Source organism: Colobus angolensis, unplaced genomic scaffold (assembly GCF_000951035.1).
Source record: "Colobus angolensis palliatus isolate OR3802 unplaced genomic scaffold, Cang.pa_1.0 Scaffold310, whole genome shotgun sequence".
Classification (NCBI taxonomy): Eukaryota; Metazoa; Chordata; class Mammalia; order Primates; family Cercopithecidae; genus Colobus; species Colobus angolensis.
Genome location: NW_012116378.1, coordinates 2,561,825 through 2,578,316, shown reverse-complemented (window position 1 = coordinate 2,578,316; position 16,492 = coordinate 2,561,825). Strand labels below are relative to the sequence as shown.

Here is a 16,492-nt window from a genome sequence, read left to right as displayed (position 1 = left end):
GGGGGGCAGTGTCACACACTTTTAAACAACTAGATCTTGTGAGAACTCACTCATCATGGAGTCAGCACCAAGTCATGAGGGATCTGCCCCCATGACCCAAACACCTCCCACCAAGCCCCACCTCTAGCACTGGGGATTACAATTCGACATGAGATTGGGGTGGGGACATCTCTCCTTTCTCTGAATCACATATACGATATCATAAAATGTTATGTGATTCAGAGAAAGGGGCGATGACTCTGGTCCCGGGAACCACAGAAACATTCACAACTGAAGTGCCCCTTGACTTAGGACTTGGAGGGTACACAGGAAGCACTCTGACAAATAGACATGGGTTGGAGGGATTGGCCTACCAGGCAGAGGGAACTGCTTGGTTAAGGGCCAGAAGGCTTAAAAGTGTAGTGAATGGCAATTGTTTAGTTTCAGTTCATGGGGTGGAGTGGTAAAAAAGACAGTTTGGGAGAAGATGGAAGAGGACTTTGAAAATCACATACATAAAGGAAGTGGCATCTATTTTTTCCTTATGCAGTGTAGAGTCATTGCAGATTCTGCTATTGTTGCAATTGTGGTTTATTTCATGGAAACACATCTGACAACTAAGATGCATTAATATACATCTGCAGTGGCTTAAATTGTGTCCGTAAAAAAAGATATGTTCAAGTCCTAACCCTTGGTACCTGTAAATGGGACCTTATTTGAAAATAGACTCTTTGTTTTTTTTTTTCTTTTTTGAGACAAGGTCTCACTCTGTCACCTAGGCTGGAGTGCAGTAGTGCAATCTCAGCTCACTGCATCCTCGATTTCCCAGACTTGGGTTATCCTCCCACCTCAGCCTCCCAAGTAGCTGGGACCACAGGTGTGTGCTCCCACGCCTGGCTAATTTTTTTGTATTTTTTAGAAGAGATGGGTTTTCGCCATGTTGCCCAGGCTGGCCTCCTGAGCTCAAGCGATCCTCCTGCCTTAGCCTCCCAAAGTGCTGGGATTACAGGGTGTGAACCACCATGCCTGACCTGAAAATAGTCTTCGCAGGTGTAATCAAGTTAAAGTGAGGTAAGGCTGGAGTAGGGTGGGCTCTTTATAACAATATGGAAATTTGGACGCAAATTCAGAGACACAGCAGGAGAATGTGACAACAGAGGCAGAGTTGAGAGTGCTGTAGCTGCAAACCAAGGAACTCCAAGAATTGCCTGCAACTACCAGAAAATGGGAAGAGGCAAGGAAGGATCCTCCCCTAGAACATCTGGAGGGAGCATGGCCCTGTCAAAATCTTGATTTCAGACTTCTAGCCTCCAAAACTGAGAGAATAAATTACTCTTGTTTTATGCTTTCCCAGTTTGTGGTAATTTGTTATGGCAGCCCTAGTACACTATTACAATACCTTTTTTGACTGTTCTTTGTAAGGGCAATTAAAATCTACAACATTAGGACTGCTATGTAATGCTAGATCAGGGAGAGCTATAATGGGAATGGGAGGCAGCCCTGGATGGGAGAGATTCTCTGAAGTTCTGATTCCTTTTAATTTCATCCATCTTTTATTTTGGCTTTTGCAAAATAATTAATTTTAAGAAAGATTCTTGTTTTAAAATTATAAAGCATGAGGATATCAAAACCTTGATCTGGCAGTTTCCATACGAAACATACCATACAGAAATACAGAGATACTCACCTCAACATGTTGACAGGTTTGGATGAGTTTAGCCAAAAGGGTCTCCAGTTCTGTGTTCCTCTTAATAAGGTTGGTGAGGTTACTCTCTAAGTTTTGCTGTTCAAAAAAAAAAAAAAAGGAAAAATATTATTCTGCATACTTTTGTACTTGATATACAAAATTACTCATACTCAGGAAAAACTGATACATTTTTCAGAAACCTTAGTGAAATCAACATAATTTCAAGTATTTATAGATTTAAATTGGATTTTCAAAAGTTGCATTTAAAAGAACCTTTTAGACACGCTCAGACTTTATTCTTCTTGTTCCTGCTTCTTGCACTAACTCAGGGATATTTAACAGAATAATTAGTTATAGGTTTTCTCTAGGTCATGACCTAGGGAGAAAGGAGGTAATTGGATTTCTATCCCTTTATTTAAATCAGAGCTGGCAATAATATAAGGAATCTATTTCCACATCAAATCAACTACCATTGGATTTTTCAGATTTATCCTTTTATGGGCAGGCTGAGGCTAATCTCTTGGAGGAAGGTTTGAATTGTTTAGCTCTTGCTGACAGTAAGGTCATTTATAGACATTTATGATAAGTCCTCGTCACACACACATTTGGTCAGTTGTGGTGGAGTTGACTCTCCGTATCCACTGGGTTCCACATACCTGGACTCAACCAGTTGCAGATCAAAAATATTTGGAAAAAAATGGATGACTGCATCTGTACTGAACATGTACAGACTTTTTTCTTGTCATTATTCCCTAAACAATAGAACTATTTGCATAGTATTTACATTGTATTAGGTAATATACGCTATCTTTTTGTGATTGGGTTATATGCAAATAACAGGCCATTTTATATTAGGGATTTGAGCGTCCATGATTTTAGTATCTATGAGAGACCCTGAAATTAATCCCTTATGGATACCAACACACAATTGTACATTTTATTGTTCACGCTTCTATTCTTTGTCCATTAATGCCAGATCAAATTTCTTTGAACACTATATTTACCACTCATTATCCTGCATAAGACTCTAGAATTATTTCCTATTCCTTTAGAGCATCAAACTTAAAGTTCTCTGGATTGACTATTTAATCCTATTTTCAAACACAATAACTCTCTATTCTGGGTAAGACACACTAAGATTTCTGTTCCTTCTCATTCACATGCTCTTGATTGCCCGGGGTGTCCAATCTTTTGGCTTCCCTGGACCACGCTGGAAGAATTGTCTTGGGCCACACATAAAATAACTAACACTAATGACAGCTGATGAGCTAAAAAAAAAAAAAAAATCACAAAACAATCTCATAATGTTTTAAGAAAGTTTATGAATTTGTGTTGGGCTGCATTCAAAGCACTTCTGGGCCGCAGGTGGCCTTGCTGGCTGTGTGTTGGACAAGCTTGATTTACACCATTCATTCATTTACTTATGTGTTCCTACCATTCATTCATTTACTTATGTGTTCACACAACAAGTACTTATTAAGCTTCTATAATATGCCAGACTCTGAAAGAGACAGTGGGGAAATAAAATAAAAATATTGATATCTACTCCCTGTCCACAAGGAAACAGATGGCTGTACAAACTGGGAGAAAGATGCTACAAACAAGAGAAGGGGAAGAGTTGATGGCTGCTGGTTAAAGGTTTCCAAGAGGGCCAAGTCTTGCAGCTGAGGCTTAAAGGATGTCCAGGGGTTTTTTGTTGCACAACAGTGGAAACTTCTTGGAAAGAAGAATCTTCCATGGGCAGGGAATAGAACAATGTCATATGCCAACATCAGAGAGGTTGAGAGGGCAAAAGATCAGGGAAACTGTGTTTTAGCATATAGACAGTTCCACAAGTATGGCAAAGATATGGAACAACAGGAAATTTCATGGAAAAGAAAACAGACCTCAAATTTATAATGTCATCCGAGAAAGAGGATTTAGAAAGAGTTTGAGGGATTTTGAAAACTAACAAGTTCATAAAGGTGTCAATGTTTCATTATGCTGTAAAATTTATTTATGAAAATTTTAGCTCATTCTACTTCCCTAAATTTTTTATTGAGAAAAGTGTATTAAGGAAAAGAACCACTTTTATCTAAGGCTTAAAATGCATATGTCAAAAGCAGAACTTTCTGGTTATTTTTAAAACAAGTTAAACTTATTAATCTGGTGTTGACTGTTTTTAAAATTTTTTAACGAATGCATTTGCATTTCTAGTAGGTTCTTTATCACATCTCCCTTTTCTTATTGAATTTCTTTCTGTTCCTATTACAAAAACACAATTCTCTTCTCCATAATCTCAAGACAACTAAACTTACTTATTCTTAAGCTCTTTTGAGAAAAGACAATTCTGTATTTCCCTGTGCTTGTTGAATATTTCTCAAGGATCTGATTTTATCTTTGTCTTGTAATTTTTGTCTGACAGCTCATACAATGTAAACTTTGCTCCCTGTGCTGTGATTTGGGGATTGACATAGTCCAGCCAGATGAGAAGCATATTCTGAGGTTAGGGCGTGAGGTTCTTTTCCCAAAGAGGACGCTCCCACAAGGCACTCGTGTGCAACAGAGGCACAGATCCTACTTTGACTCAGTGCCTCTGCTTCCTTCCATGAGAGTTCTGTGTCTGACTTCAATTCCAGATAAGATGTCAGGTTCCCTTTGAGTCCAGTGTATGCATGGGGGGGTCTTGGCCTCCAGGTGTACAAGGCTCTTGCCACATGTGATGTTCACTTCCCTATGTGTCTACTGAAGTCACCATTGCCCCATGTCATCTCCACTTCTTGGGAGTAGCCCAGTGTCAGTCTTCCCTCACCACTTTACACTTTCTTTCATTTCCGGTCCTTGGAGGCTTTTCACATATGTTTACGCTTGGTTATGTATTCATTAAAATACATTTTAAAATGTTTTCTCTGTAATTCTCATGTGTTCAAAATTCAGAGGAAGGCTTTGTGCACGTTTCATCTGGACTGGAAAACCAACAAGAAACCTTCAATTCTGTCTTGGAAATACTCAAAACATTTCAAATGTGACAATTTTAAAGGAGAAAAATAACTTTTTCACTTAAAGAATGGGATACAAGAGGCTGAAGAGTCAGAGAATGAACTAGACATAGTGATCTATGTACAACTTGATCTTATGCTTGCATCAAAGAAAAACTTGCTTTTAACAACAATAACAACAAAAGCCAAAGTTTTTTTTTACTGTTTGGATTAAATGAATTGCAACTGCTAATCACTTTATGGTCAGAGACTAGAGGATGATTTTGAAGCATCCCATTCTTCAATGTCCTTGATATAGACATACCTATTATAAGGTATATTTGTCAACTTTTTTGGTATGTTAATACTAGGGGATACTTTTCTTTTTGGCTGACCCTTCACAGCAGGAAATTTCTAGGCAAATACATCATCTAACTGTTTACAATTCAACTGTCATAAGTATGACTTTTCTAAAGCTAGTCAGCAAAAGAGGGTCAAAGAAATGCAATCCAACACATTGAGATTTTACAAACATCTGCTTGCTTCCCCCTCCCTTTATTAAGTATACATCATGCATCAAATCTGTTTTTAATCAGTTAATACATAGACTAAAGCCTGTGGTTTAAACACATTGACCTATCCAGATCCTTTGGGGTTATTCAAATTTAAATAGTACAAGTGTTACTGAAGTCTGCAAAGAATTACCAAGTCAGTTAGAAGCATAATAAAGGGAAATTAAGCTGGGAGAGAGACTTGTTTCCAAGTGGTACCAAAGGGGCTGACAACACTTTTGAAGGGAACCTGGGTAATGGGAAGGTAACAAAATCCAGTCCTTAATGAGCCAGGCACCCATAAGGTTCCACTACAGGGACTTCTCTGAAGATTTTCTGGAAATTAACTCTATCACTAACATCCTGTGTGGTAGTGATCAGCAGGCTCCATAACCTCTTGATTTTGATTGTGATTTGTGCAAAACAGAGATCATACTTTTCCATATAAAAGTCATGGGATTAAGTAGATACCAGTTTCTACACTGCCCTATGGATATCTAAAAAAATTCTACAGACCACAAGAAAAATTGGTTTTAGTTTCCTGTTATCACCTTGAAAACATCAATACATTGACATCTCCTTAATCAAGCCAAGTTTTGTAGAAATTCAAGGAGTCAGGCATGAGTGACCACATATGCAGAGGGAGAAGACTGGGGCTACCATCCCAGCTGGACTCTCTTGGGCAAATGACCGGAAGTGTCTTGGGCTCAGTTTTCCCATCCATAATGTATGGATAATGATAAATCTACCTATCTATACAATTGTTAAGATCGAATGAGGAAATGAACACACTCATCAGAGAACTACATGAATGTTTGTTGAAATTATGAATTATAAGATGGAACATTTAGTTTTGACACAGTTCCAGACACTAGAAGGGCCCAACCCTGTGCCTCTGGCAGGTACCATTCTCCAGCTTGCTCATGGCTTTTTCCTGCAAGCACCTGTGCCTTTTCACCCCAGGGTCTTACCTGGCTTCAGGCAAGGCAGGTGCTGGGGAGAGTAAGAAGAAGCTGATGCCCCTAGGAGCAGCCCTCAAGTGGCAATTACTGGCAACTGGTGGATACACTGCCCAGCTTTTTCACCTCCTTGGTGGAACCACTCTGAGCCTCTGTCTACAAAATCTCCCACAGGGTGCCATTGGGAGGCAGCACATGGGTCCACAGCAACAACCTGCTCATTAACCCTCTTTCCTCTTCGTTCTCTTTCCTGTTTGCATCCCCTCTCCCTCCAGGTGCTTCCTGGATCACCTCCCAATTCAAATTCTCAGAGTCTGCTTCTGGGAGAACTCATCTACGATCATTTCCATAGACCACCTAACCCATTTTTGAGTATGCCTTCCTATGAGGAAGAGCCAATCAGAAAAGACTGGATTACTTTAGAAAGACATTTGAAAACACAAGAGGTTGTTTTCTCTCTTCCCCCATCTTTCCTCTTTCTGCTTTTTCTAGAGGTCACATATCCTCCAAATTCCAGGCTGTAGATCAGCAGTGTCAATAGAAACCTAATGTGAGCCACAAATGTGAGTCACATTTCAAAATTTTCTAGTAGTCACATTAACAAAGTAGAACCAAGTAAAGTTAATTTTAATAAAATTGTCATTTCCACCTGCAATCAATATTTGAAAACTGATGAGGTATTTTACATTTTTTTTTCTTTCTTTTTACTAAGTCTTTGGAATCTGATATGTTTTACACTTATGACACATCTCAACTCAAAACCAGCCCTATTTCAAACACTTGGGAGCTACATCTGGCTGGTGGTTACCTCGCTGGTCTAGAACAGGGGGTGGCAAACTTGCTACAAAAGATCATGTAGTAAATATTTTAGGCTTTATTGGCCATATGTTCTTGGACACAATGACTCAATTCTGCTGCTGTTTTAGCATGAAAGCAGCCATAGATAATATGTAAATGAGTGGGCAGGTCTGTATTCAATGAAATTTTATTTACCAAAACAAGTGGTGAGTGAAATTTGACCCATAACTGTTGTTTGCCACGCCACCAGTCTAGAAGGTAAAAATCAAAATAACATTATCTGGGCCACTGATAAACATCTGCTTCTGTTAAACACTAACATTTGTTCCAAACCTTTTGTGTAAGTCTGAAATAGATGCTACTCCATGAACCTCTAGAAAGAATTCTTTCTGTACAAGATGCTAAGAGCACTTTCACTTATGGCCAGAAAGCTTAGCTTGACAGAATCCACAATAATCTGAAGAAAATTTAACAGCATTTTGACTCGTAGATATTCTAATTTAAGGAGCATAATGGTTAAGTACACAGAACCTGGTGCCAGTCTGCCTGGTTTGAAATCCTAGCTCTGAGACCTTCAACAAGTTCTTAACCTCTGTGCCTTAGTTTCCTCATGGGCCTGTCAAGATGATTAGAGGAGGAGATATGTGCAAGCCCTAGGAGGAGCACCTGGCTCACGATGTGTTGTACCGGTGCTTGTTAAATAAAATAAAAAACTTGTTTTTCAAGTTTGGAGTTTAGACTGATTTTAAAAAAAGCTTAATTTGTAACACTTATACCACAACCAAATTAAAAGCATGCGCATACAGTTAATAAAATATTTAAACCACCAGCAAATTAAAAGCATGCCCACACATTTCATAAATGAATTCTTCCGTAGATTTTCAGTTTAGTAGTACACAGCTACAAGAATATATTTCCCCCTAAGATTACATTTTCCAAAAACACTGAATCCAATTTGCTCAGCCTTCTCATGATGTGATTATTGTCAGAATTCCCATCTGGACTGCGGGTCCCTGTTTTAGGCTAAGTGTTGTGTAATGTCCTAAATATCAACGAATGCTAATGCTACTATTTATTGTCATCTCGCCCATGAAGCCCTTCTCATCTGTTAGTTTGAATGGGTAAGTCCCTTTCCTTTAGTGGTCAGTATTACTCATACCTCTTTTCCTCTACTTTCCCCACTCCTGTGCTGGGCTCCTGCCATTGTGAACAAGCTGTTTTAGGGATCCAGTCTTGTTTCTGGGTCTGGGCCTGGGCGCAGTCTCTTCCCTTTGCCTGGAATGGATGTGCATAGCAGAACATTCTACCAGTAAAAAAAGAGTATAATAAAACCATAGTATCTATTGAGTACTTGCTGTATACCCATCATTGCTTAGTCCCTTCCCACTGTACACACTTAAATATTCAATGATATTTCCAATTAGTATGGAAAACTGGATATTCATTGGACAACCCTTCTGAAATCCAATGTAGTAAATCAACTAATTAGTTAATTTAACAACTAGTATAGATTGTTAAGACAATGTCTTCTCTCAGCTTTGCTAAACAATAGAAGTCTTCCATGCTTTCAGGCTTTTGTCATTGGTACAGTTGAGTCTGACCCCAAGAAGAAGGCCTTGAGAGTTTAGAAGAATTTTTGAGGAATGTTATATAACCCTGTCCAGACCACATGACTTCTGTGAAGGCAAATATAACACTATCAAACAAATTTTTACAAACCAGGATTTATAAAAATAGAGCAATGATACAGCAATTATCACTAACCCATCAATTTCAACTTCTATCCAAACCCAAAGTCAAGTTGCTCCCAGCCTTAATTCATTACCTTTTCCCCAAGTGATTTTTTTCGTAGTGCCCTTATTCTGTGAGGTTTTAGCAAATGTGTTACGACTTGGTGGCATTCAATACTACCCTCCCACCACCACCACCAAAGAAAAGAAATACAAATAATTCAAAATGGTCCTTATAAAAGGCAAGGATACCAGTGGGCAGATTTTGTTTTAATATTAAGCCAAGGATTGGGTATAGGTCAAATTTGTGGAGGGCAAAGTTATAAAACATGAGTTGCTTAAAGAATGAGACTTCCTTACCTACTTTATGCAAAAAGGGTGATTAATTTTTCTTACCGTTTTTATTTTTAATGCACACATTTTGGATGCATCTTCACAGAGCCACAGTCAACCTCCTTCATGTTAGGTAGTTTTTAGTAAGGCTTATTTGAGCTGATAATTGAACGATTCATGTTGGGACAGCTGATTTTATACCAATCTCGATATGAGCCTTTAGGCATGGATATGGACACCAGCAGAGAATAGTAAGTCCAACTTAACAGATGAGCTTTGTACTCCTACATACAGTGATACCCAATCAAACAGCAAGGGAAGCAGACAGATGCCCCTAATTTTAGCCTTTGGAGACCTGAACCTAAGAGTCAGGTTGCAGGGAATTAATGACTTGTCATTGAGTACTACTATTAAAATGTATGCTTGAAACATGAGATTTCAGTAATTCCTTTTGGGTTTGCCCAGGACTTAAAGAATGCTTGCTCTTATTCCGAAGTCAATACTTCAGAATGTCTTTAAAGTATAATATTAGGTCTGGATACCTTTCAAGGCAAACACAGATCTGGCTTGTTTCATTCCACAATATTCAGAGTGACATTCAGCAACTGCGTTTGGAGCCTTGGCACCCAACACCATGACTCCAGTGTGATCAGGATATGGACACGTCAAGTGCCACAACCCATATATTTTCTTCTAAGAAACTTTAATCACAATAGTTAATATGAAAACACACCCGTATTAACACATGCCACCCGTATAAAAGCATAAATTCTTTATACGTAACTAAATTTTAAAGATGTTTTAATTACACTGCAGGAGTCTGAGACTATCTTCAGGTTTGACTCAACAGACCACAAATACATGTAATTTAGGTTGTTTTAATTTTTTAATGCCTTTTTTTCATTGGTTATAATAGCTACCATTTCCAAATGCCCTGGCAAGACAGGCCACCCAGGGAACTTCAAAAACCTAATAAAATACAATCTGCATATAAATTTAAGTGTAGTATTCCATGGACTACAATTTAAGCCATTTTGATATGTGATACAGTATTTACCTTGTCAGGTTTTATTTGAAATTTCTATATTAACACCACAGAATCTGTTCCATATATTTATAAATTCCATCATTAGGAGTTCAGTGTTTATTTTTCTAACCTGGTAGTCAATAACATACAGAGAATAACTTTTAAATACTGTGTATGGTCTACAAGAGCTTTTATTTTAATGGAGATAAATAGATATCTTAGTATAGTTCTATTCATTTAGTTATAATTTTAGCAGATCCAATGATGACTAGTTATTTCCAAGTATTAGAGATGTGAATGGCCTTTTTTGTTCACTTCTCCTCCCCAGCCCCATTTCTGCCTATAATAAGAGAGGTGAGCAAATAACCAATAAATACATTTGTTGGTTTTGAGAATGGATATCACATGAAGCTGTACTACTAGAATCCTTTCAAATTCTCTAACTTAAAAACAATGATCTCAGTTAGAAAATTTATGCCTGCAGAAAAATGCTTCAAGAATAAGTCTATAACTTTTATCAGCAGGACATAAAGGAAGCATTTTGTAAGACTATAACACAGGTAGAAGAGCTGTGGATGGTCCATTTGGGCAACTCTCTGTCTGCCCTCTCTGCTCATTTGCCCCTGTTCAACTTCTGAATCCTTCTCAACACAGTACTCTAGGCTGCAATAGCAATATCAAAAGAGGGAACAGGCAGGGCACTGTGGTTCATGCCTGTAATCCCAACACTTTGGGATGCCAAGGCGGGAGGATTGCTTGAAGCCAGGGGTTCAAGACCAGCCTGGGCAACATAGTGAGACTCCATCTCTACAAAAACGTTTTTAAAAATTAAAAATTAATATTAAGCCAAGGATTGGGTACAGGTTAAATTTGTAGACTACAGCTGGTGCACATCTGTAATCCCAGTTACTCAGGAGGCTGAGGAGGGAGGATTGCTTGACCTGGGAGTTCAATACTTCAGTGAGTTATGATTGCACCACTGGACTCCAGCCTGGGGGACGGAGAGAGGCCCTGTCTCTTAAAAAAATAATAAAATAAATAAATAAATAAAACAAAAGAGGCAATCTACTTGCCAGTTAAGAATTACATGGTGAAGAGAATATTGTAAAACAGACTAATAGTAGTTAATTATTTTTGCTCAAGTGAAAACTTTCAAATCAGGAAGATATTCAATGTCCTAAACCAGAGGTTGACAAACTATGGTTGGTCCACAGGTCAAATCTTGCCTGCTGCCGGTTTTTGTGTGGCTTGCTAGCTAAGAATGATTTTTCCTTTTTTTTTTGGGGGATGGAGTTTCGCTCTTGTTTCCCAGGCTGGAGTGCAATGGGGTGATCTCGGCTCACTGCAACCTCCATCTCCTGGGTTCAAGCGATTCTCTGACCTCAGCCTCCCGAGTAGCTGGGATTACAGGCATGTGCCACCATGCCCAGCTAATTTTCATATTTTTTAGCAGAGACGGGGTTTCTCCATGTTGCTCAGGCTGGTCTTGAATTCCTGCCTCAGGTGATCCACCCGCCTCGGCCTCCCAAAGTGCTGGGATTACAGGTGTGAGCCACCGTGCCCGGCCTCGTTTTTACATTTTTAAATAATTTTTTAAAAATAAAAAAAAATAACATTTTGTGACACATGAAAAGTATACAAAACTCACATTTTTGTAGCCATAAATTATTGTTTACTGTTGCTTTCACAGTACAATGAGAAAGTTGAGGACTTGAACCTACAAAGACCAAAATATCTGCTATCTGGCCATTTGTAGAAAATTGTTTTCCTTATTTAAAAAACAACCTTCTTTTTTTAATAATCCAACAAAGAAAGACAGACAGAAGGAAGAAAAGAAAAGAAAAGAAAAGAAAAGAAATCCCTGGTATCCATGGGAACGGCAAAAAAAAAAAAAAAAAGTCCAAATACTTTTTAATTAATTTATACATTTTTTTTCCTGTTGCTCCAAGTCATTTAAAAATTTCAATATAATTCAATTCACTTAACATTTTCAACACCTACTATGGGAGTGTAGGGGGATGCCTCAAATTCCAATCCTTCAGGTACTCAAAATTCTAAAGACTCTTTTTGTTAACCAACAAAATAAATTTTAACTCAGAAAAAGAATTATAGATAAGATGCCTTAAATTATGGATAAAATGCAATGATTGAATAAATTCCTGTTTTATTTGTGTCTTTTGTCCAGGAAAGCAGAAGCTTCAAACTGAGGAAGAGTAAGAAATGACAATCTTCAATTGGATCAAGGTTGCTATAGCAAAAACATGGTCAAAAGTGAGTAAGGAAGGCACAGCACGAGGATTAGTTAGTTCCTTCTACTCTGCAAATAAATATATAAAGCACTGAGTTTTAAGTGTCAATTGGATATGGAATTACTCATTGATTGCTATCTCCCTCAATTCTATTTTCCTGGTCTTTTTTTCCCCCTCAATCATAAAATACACCTTAAAAGGCAGGCAGGGAGGGTGTAGAGCACTGGATAATTAATGTCTATAAAATTCCCTGATATTGATGGATGTCATACATGCTGTCTGTATAGGTCCCTTCAAGCTTTACTTCCTCTTCCTCCATTACTCAGGGATTGAACAATTTTGATCTTATCCCCTTTCTTCCACCTTAAGTAGATGATAACATTGCCAGATACTCATTAATGAACATGTTCTGGTCTTCCTACTTCAACAGGGTTTTAACTGATACCATCAAGCATTTTTACCAGACCTGAATGTCAAATTAGTCTCATAGTGGATGCTTAGCCTTGGATGGAAGAAAATACATTTTTGTTTTTCAGATACTGTGGGAACCAAATCTTTTTCTAAGACACCACCACACATTCTGCAGGTACTTCATGTCAGTTAAACTGAATATATTAAACATATTTGAAGCTAAAATAGTTGAAAGTGTTTGATCTAATAATTTTGAATAGATAAGTATGATTTGTTTTGTTTCTATAGGAATTTATCTTCCAAATTTTTTAGGTCTTAGAAGAAAATGCTCTTTTCTGGATCAGCTGCTGAAAATGATTATTAAAATTCAATACATGATCAGCTTTGTTCTTGAATTTGCGGTATTCACAGGAAAGGTTCGCAGTGTTCACAATACTCATATCCCCACATGTGTGGTAGAAAAAAAATTTAAGGCCAAGGGAGGTCACACTCTTTGGCTCAAAAAATAGATTAAAATTCCATTCCATCCAAAGTGGGTACGATCTGTTAGGAATTTACAAAAATCAATATTATGTAAGAGAATTCCCCATTTGGGACATCCTACAGAATCAAAGAAGAATATGAAAGTATGACATTGTTTTTCAGCTCTGAGTAACCTTCAAAAACAGATCCTTGCCTAAGTTTTAGGAAGTTTGAATCTCAAATTCTTAAAATTCATTGAATCCTTTGCCCCTGACTTCTTCATCTTTACTCAGTCATTTCCTCAACCTTCAGTAGGACTGACACTGCCTTTGTCTATTCAAGATGATTTTGATTGAGTTGAAAGAAATGTGGAAATCATGGAAGGAAAGAAGATGAGGAGTGTCTACTAGGGGAGTAGTTCCCATTCTGGCCTGCACATGGCAATCACCTGGATCTATCCTCCCTTCCCAACCAGAGAGTATAAATAATTTCGCCTGAGTGAGGTCCAGGGAGTAGGATTTGTGAAAGCTACCCAGGAGATTCCAATGTGCATCCAAGTTCGAGAACCATTGCTCAAAATGGAGAAACAGGTTCTGTGATACAGTGAAGGAAAATTAATAATTTTCTCAATTTACTACTTTTATACTTTAGGATTTATGCAGAATAAAATATATTTGTAATGCAGCTTATATGTATATAACAAGTACAGGAATAAAATTATATATAGATGTATGTAGAAGTATAAATTATGTGATTTTATCATAGAAAATCTCAGGAACTTTATTAAAACAGTGCTTAGCAGGGAAACACTGATTGTTGCTGTTAAGGAATTTAGTGGACTTTTTATACTTGAAAATATAAGGGAATGCTTTCTTGCATTCAAGTATTCCCAATGCCTAAAATGAACTACTGAATGGTCACCTCAATTTCTAATTTGCCAAAGCATTTGTACACAAATTTGGTCTGTTGCTCTTAACAGTAGTTACTTTCACCAGAAACACAACAGAAGTGTACTACAGATGTTTATAATTCAACAATATTTTTACACATGAAATTAAATATATAGGAAAAACATTAAAAACAAATTCTGATGACAAAAGAATAGATTTACTCCTCTACTCACTTTCAAAGGTCAACTCAGGCAAGAGCATTGCCCTGAAGCCTTGTTTAGTCTAAAAGGTAAATTGCAAAATATTCCCAATATTTGGAAACCAAAGTGATAAAGTATTCTGAGGCTGGGCACAGTGACACACACCTGTCCCAGCACTTTCGGAGGCCAAGGCTGGAGGATCACTTGAGTCCAGGAGTTTGAGACCAGCCTGGGCAACATAGGGAGACCCTGTCACACACACACAAAAAAACTTTAAATTAGCTGGGCGTGGTGGCATGCACCTGTAGTCCCAGCAACTCCAGAGGCTGAGGCAGGAGGATCGCCAGAGTCCAGGAGGTCGAGGCTGCAATGAGCCATGATCGTGCCACTGCACTCCAGCCTGGGCAACAGAGGGAGACACTGCCTCAAATAAAACAAAACAAAACAAAAACAAAGAAAACCACACCTTGTATTCTGCTACTTTGATTGATGGCCACCTGCCTGAAAAAAAAAAAAAAAGAAATTAAATCAAATTAAATCACTTCTAGAAAGTGATTTAATTTGCTGTGTTTTACAAAATATTTACTAAGGCATTTTCCCAATAGCATTCATTTGTTTATACATGACTAAAGACAATTTATGGGTCACTGTATTTTGGAAGTGAACTAGCTCTCAGTTCCCTGAACTATATTTGAGTTTACATATACAATGTGTTACTAAAGCAGAAGTCAAATAATAAATGTTACTTTCAAAAAATTTTAAAAACCAAGCCATTTGCTTTTAACCTAGTGAGAGAAAACTGCCCAATACTCAGAGAAGTAGAAGGAGACTTGCCAGTTATAACAATTACAAATTGCAAAGTCTCGTCTTTTCTGTAGAATCTAGAAGGTAGACCAGGAGTTCTCAAAATGTAGCTTGGCCCAGCCACAGCAGTCACCTGGGGAGCTGGTTAAAAATACAAATTGTTGGGCACCTTCCCCTGGGAAAAGAGAAAGAGAGGAGAAGCTAAGTAGGAAGTAAGCAATTGCTCTGCTTCTCTCCCCACCTTCCCTTTCTTGTGGACACTTTGTGCTCAGGCTTGTATTACTTGCTCAGGCTTTGTAATCAGGTCCCATTCTTGGGCCTTTCCCGAGTTCCTTCAGTCTCTACTGGGGAACAGGAAGCAGAATTGAAGAGAGAGCTAGAGAAGGTATAAGGGGGTTATGAGCCAATGTCATGCCACACAGAAGGTTCAGGCATGGATGCTGCACCTTGATCAGCCGTGCTTTTTAACCCATCTGACTGGCAGTTCTAAATTGCTTTTTCTAATAAAAATTAAGATAGAACTCAGATGTTCACAATGTGCCCCTCTCTCACACACAAAAACACAGTCATGCTGAAGTTGCTACCAATGTATTCTTGATTACTTATAAATGTTGTTCTTAAAAAAAAAAATTAAGTGGTGTTGAAAGGGGGAGAGGGCAACCAGCCAGTAGAGGACCCAGACTCATCTGTTTACGATGAAAAAATAATGCCCCCCCAACCATTGGTTGGAGTCAGTGTACTGCCTCAAAATTCAAAATTCAGTTGACACGAAATATACAAAGCTGAAAGCAAACACGTTAAACTTTGCTCTCAGGACTTTTTAGTGTGACTTTCATCATTTGATTTCCAAATATCTGTGACCTTGGTCCATCACTGTGATAGGACACTCTGGGGAGGCAGTGTCAGATGACATCAGAGACAGCTCAATAATTAAATGGTGATAGTAAATCATAGAGAAGACTTTTGGCCTTCCACAACTGTTATCTTTCTCCAGTGTGCTGTTTTTATTTGAATAAAGTATCACTGATACAGGTAATGAACAAATTTTCAAATCGAAAGCATTTACTATAATTAAAGGCTGACTTCAGCACTGCGCAATTTTGACTGCAAGTGAGTTTTCCACCAGAACATGTTCTACCCAAACAATTATAATAAAACAGTGGCTTCATATGTACATATTCCATCAGCAATGGCATTCTTTTTCACAGCTTTAACTCCATCCTCTGTCCTGATACGATTCAGATTTTGATCTCAGATCTCAACTCTGACTTAATCTTTGGTCTCTCACTACCAGTTCGATACCAACTTTCAGTTTTGCTAGTCCCCTGTTATTTTAAACTCAACTTTCCCAACTGCATCATCTGTTCCTTTGAAATTTATCCCCACCTTCCCATCTTTTATTTATTTATTTATTTATTTATTTATTTATTTATTTATTTATTTATTTATTTATTT

At 37.9% G+C, this 16,492-nt stretch overlaps 1 protein-coding gene across 6 annotated transcripts in view; it reads right to left on the bottom strand.

Moving 5' to 3' along the window:
* Positions 1–16,492, bottom strand: part of MID1 (midline 1) — a 385,559-nt gene that overhangs the window by 85,495 nt on the left and 283,572 nt on the right. For all 6 annotated transcript variants that reach the window (XM_011950898.1, XM_011950894.1, XM_011950895.1 and 3 more), the window contains one exon: positions 1,667–1,762. In XM_011950898.1, the coding sequence (XP_011806288.1) occupies positions 1,667–1,762 (96 nt within the window). The remainder of the gene's footprint in view (positions 1–1,666; positions 1,763–16,492) is intronic.